This window comes from Aspergillus glaucus, assembly GCF_001890805.1.
Source record: "Aspergillus glaucus CBS 516.65 unplaced genomic scaffold ASPGLscaffold_41, whole genome shotgun sequence".
Lineage (NCBI taxonomy): Eukaryota > Fungi > Ascomycota > Eurotiomycetes > Eurotiales > Aspergillaceae > Aspergillus > Aspergillus glaucus.
Genome location: NW_019170493.1, coordinates 108,201 through 110,283, shown reverse-complemented (window position 1 = coordinate 110,283; position 2,083 = coordinate 108,201). Strand labels below are relative to the sequence as shown.

Genomic DNA, 2,083 nt, shown 5'->3' with positions numbered 1-2,083 from the left:
TAAATAGGCATAGCGCGGAATCTTGCGGCTTTTGCGGCTTAATCCGCGCCAATCCACGCGGATTTTGGCGCGGATGCGGATCCAAGCCTGAGCATCCAAAATCCACGCGGCGTGGATGGAGGGCACCCTCCATCCGCGCCAAACCGCGCCGAATGCAACTCTACGATCGACTGATTGGGTATAGTTTGGAGAGTCTCGGGGTTTTGGGCCAAAACCCGCCCCAACCCACCGGGGCCTTGGGGCGGGAAGGGTTATGGCTCACCCCGCCCCAAAGCCCGCTGGGGCGGGGCATCGCCTGCCAAAGCCCGCCCCACCCCGCCCCGAGTGACACTCTAATCCCAGCCACGTTAGTGTCCTTGCTAGTAGGTTTGATCAGGAGGTGAAAGCGGTTTCTGAGCATTTGTGAATATGTGGTCACTTGGTCTGTGTGTCTGTTAATATAGGGCTCTTGGATAGCCAGGATCTCTAGGTCGCGCACCTCTTTCTCACCAAAGAGGTGTATCATCACTTTCTCACATGATTTCCAGCAGTTGGCCTGCAGGATCTGAATTTGTTTAAGATCCATCATTGATTACAGTTCTTCCTCCATTGGGTCTTCATTGGAGTAATACTGGCTTTGCTCATCATCAGACTCTTGACCATGGTGCTGATTATAGCTTTTGCATCAGTTTCAAGTCTGTCTGAGTGCTCTTGGAGCAGTGTCAGTGCTTGGGGCACTGAGAGCTCTTGCTCTAGTTTGCTGGCAAGGGCCCTCTCTGGGCTGCAGAGTCTGGGTTTGGGCATTCATCTCATTTTCTGGTTGGGTATCCGCCATAACACTATTTAGTTCAGGCTCATCTTCTGTGCAGGGTCTTTTATTGCTCTTTCTGGGTTGGCCTGGGCCACAGTGTTGAGTGTGGTGCTCTGCAGCTTCTGCAGGGGTGGGGTCTTGGCCTTGTTCCTCCCCTGAGAGGCCTACAGAGCCAAGAGAGACTGGAGCACTCTCATACCATCCACATCCATGTGCTCTGTTATGACGTGCAGTCTCCACTCATTCCACATGAGCTGGACAGCTGCAGTCAAAGGCAAAGTGATCCTCTGAGGTCTTCTCACTTTGCTTAGTGTTCTGTTTTTGGCAGACTGCACATTGGGCCTTGGCATGGTCTCTTGCTGTAGGGCAGTCCTGAGAGGAATGGTTTTGTGCACAGTATGCACAGGAGGTAGGTCACTTGCAGTTTCAGGCTATGTGGCCATATGCTTGGCAGTTGAAGCACTGCTGGATCCAATGAGTTTGGTTGTAGTATTCGCACGGGTGGTCACGGCCGTCAATTGCCAGGCCAAGCAGTATGGCTATATTTGCAGCCCAGTCATTGTTGAACTTGACAATTAGCTTTGATGTTTCTGGTTTGTGTTCTGTGATATGTCAAGGACCAAGAAGCCACCCAGTGTATGTGATTGCTGTGGGGGCAGAGGCCAGGCGTCCTAAGTTATCCACCTTAATGTGTGCTGGGGCAGCTGCTAGATCAAGCTTGCAGTTGACACTGTTCATAACAATGTGATAAGTTCTTCTTTTGATGGTTGCATTGTCTCCAAAGGTGAGGCACCAGTCTTTTGCTGCTCTGGCTAGTTGTTCCACATTTTCCAGGCTCTCTGCATGCAGGATAACATCCCTGCTGGGCAGGATGCAGCCTGTAGAGACTGACCGGTGGACAATTATAGCATTGTTTGATTCTTTAATGGCCTGGTTTGCCTGCTCCACAACCTTGGCCTCCTTCTGGTGGCGCAACGGGTCGATGATCTGGTGGTCTGTACCTTGGATATGGATCTCCAGGTCTGTTTTCAGTGGAAATGGGGTTGCTTGGTTGCTTGGAGAGGTGCTTAGTGTTCCATTTGTGCCAATGGATCCATTGGTATTGCCCTGCATCCAGTTCAAGACCAAAGAGGACTTTGTTGATGTCAGGTGACTTGCTAGAGCCGCATCCTGATAAGAGTTTGCATGGCCGGAGGGGTTAGATGCTGGGGGGCTATTGGTTGCTTTCAGGGACTGCATTGAGTACTGTAGAGCTTTCATTTCCTCTGTCTGCTTATCAAACATATCTTGGAT

At 51.1% G+C, this 2,083-nt stretch overlaps 1 protein-coding gene across 1 annotated transcript; it reads right to left on the bottom strand.

The window, feature by feature from the left end:
- Positions 1-1,396: 1,396 nt before the first annotated feature.
- ASPGLDRAFT_62336 (uncharacterized protein) lies at positions 1,397-2,074 on the bottom strand (the record flags this gene model as incomplete). Its single annotated transcript, XM_022548525.1, has 1 exon — positions 1,397-2,074. The coding sequence occupies one exon, from the start codon at positions 2,072-2,074 to the stop codon at positions 1,403-1,405; it is 672 nt and encodes a 223-aa protein (XP_022395470.1). The 3' UTR covers positions 1,397-1,402.
- Between the last annotated feature and the right edge of the window lie 9 nt (positions 2,075-2,083).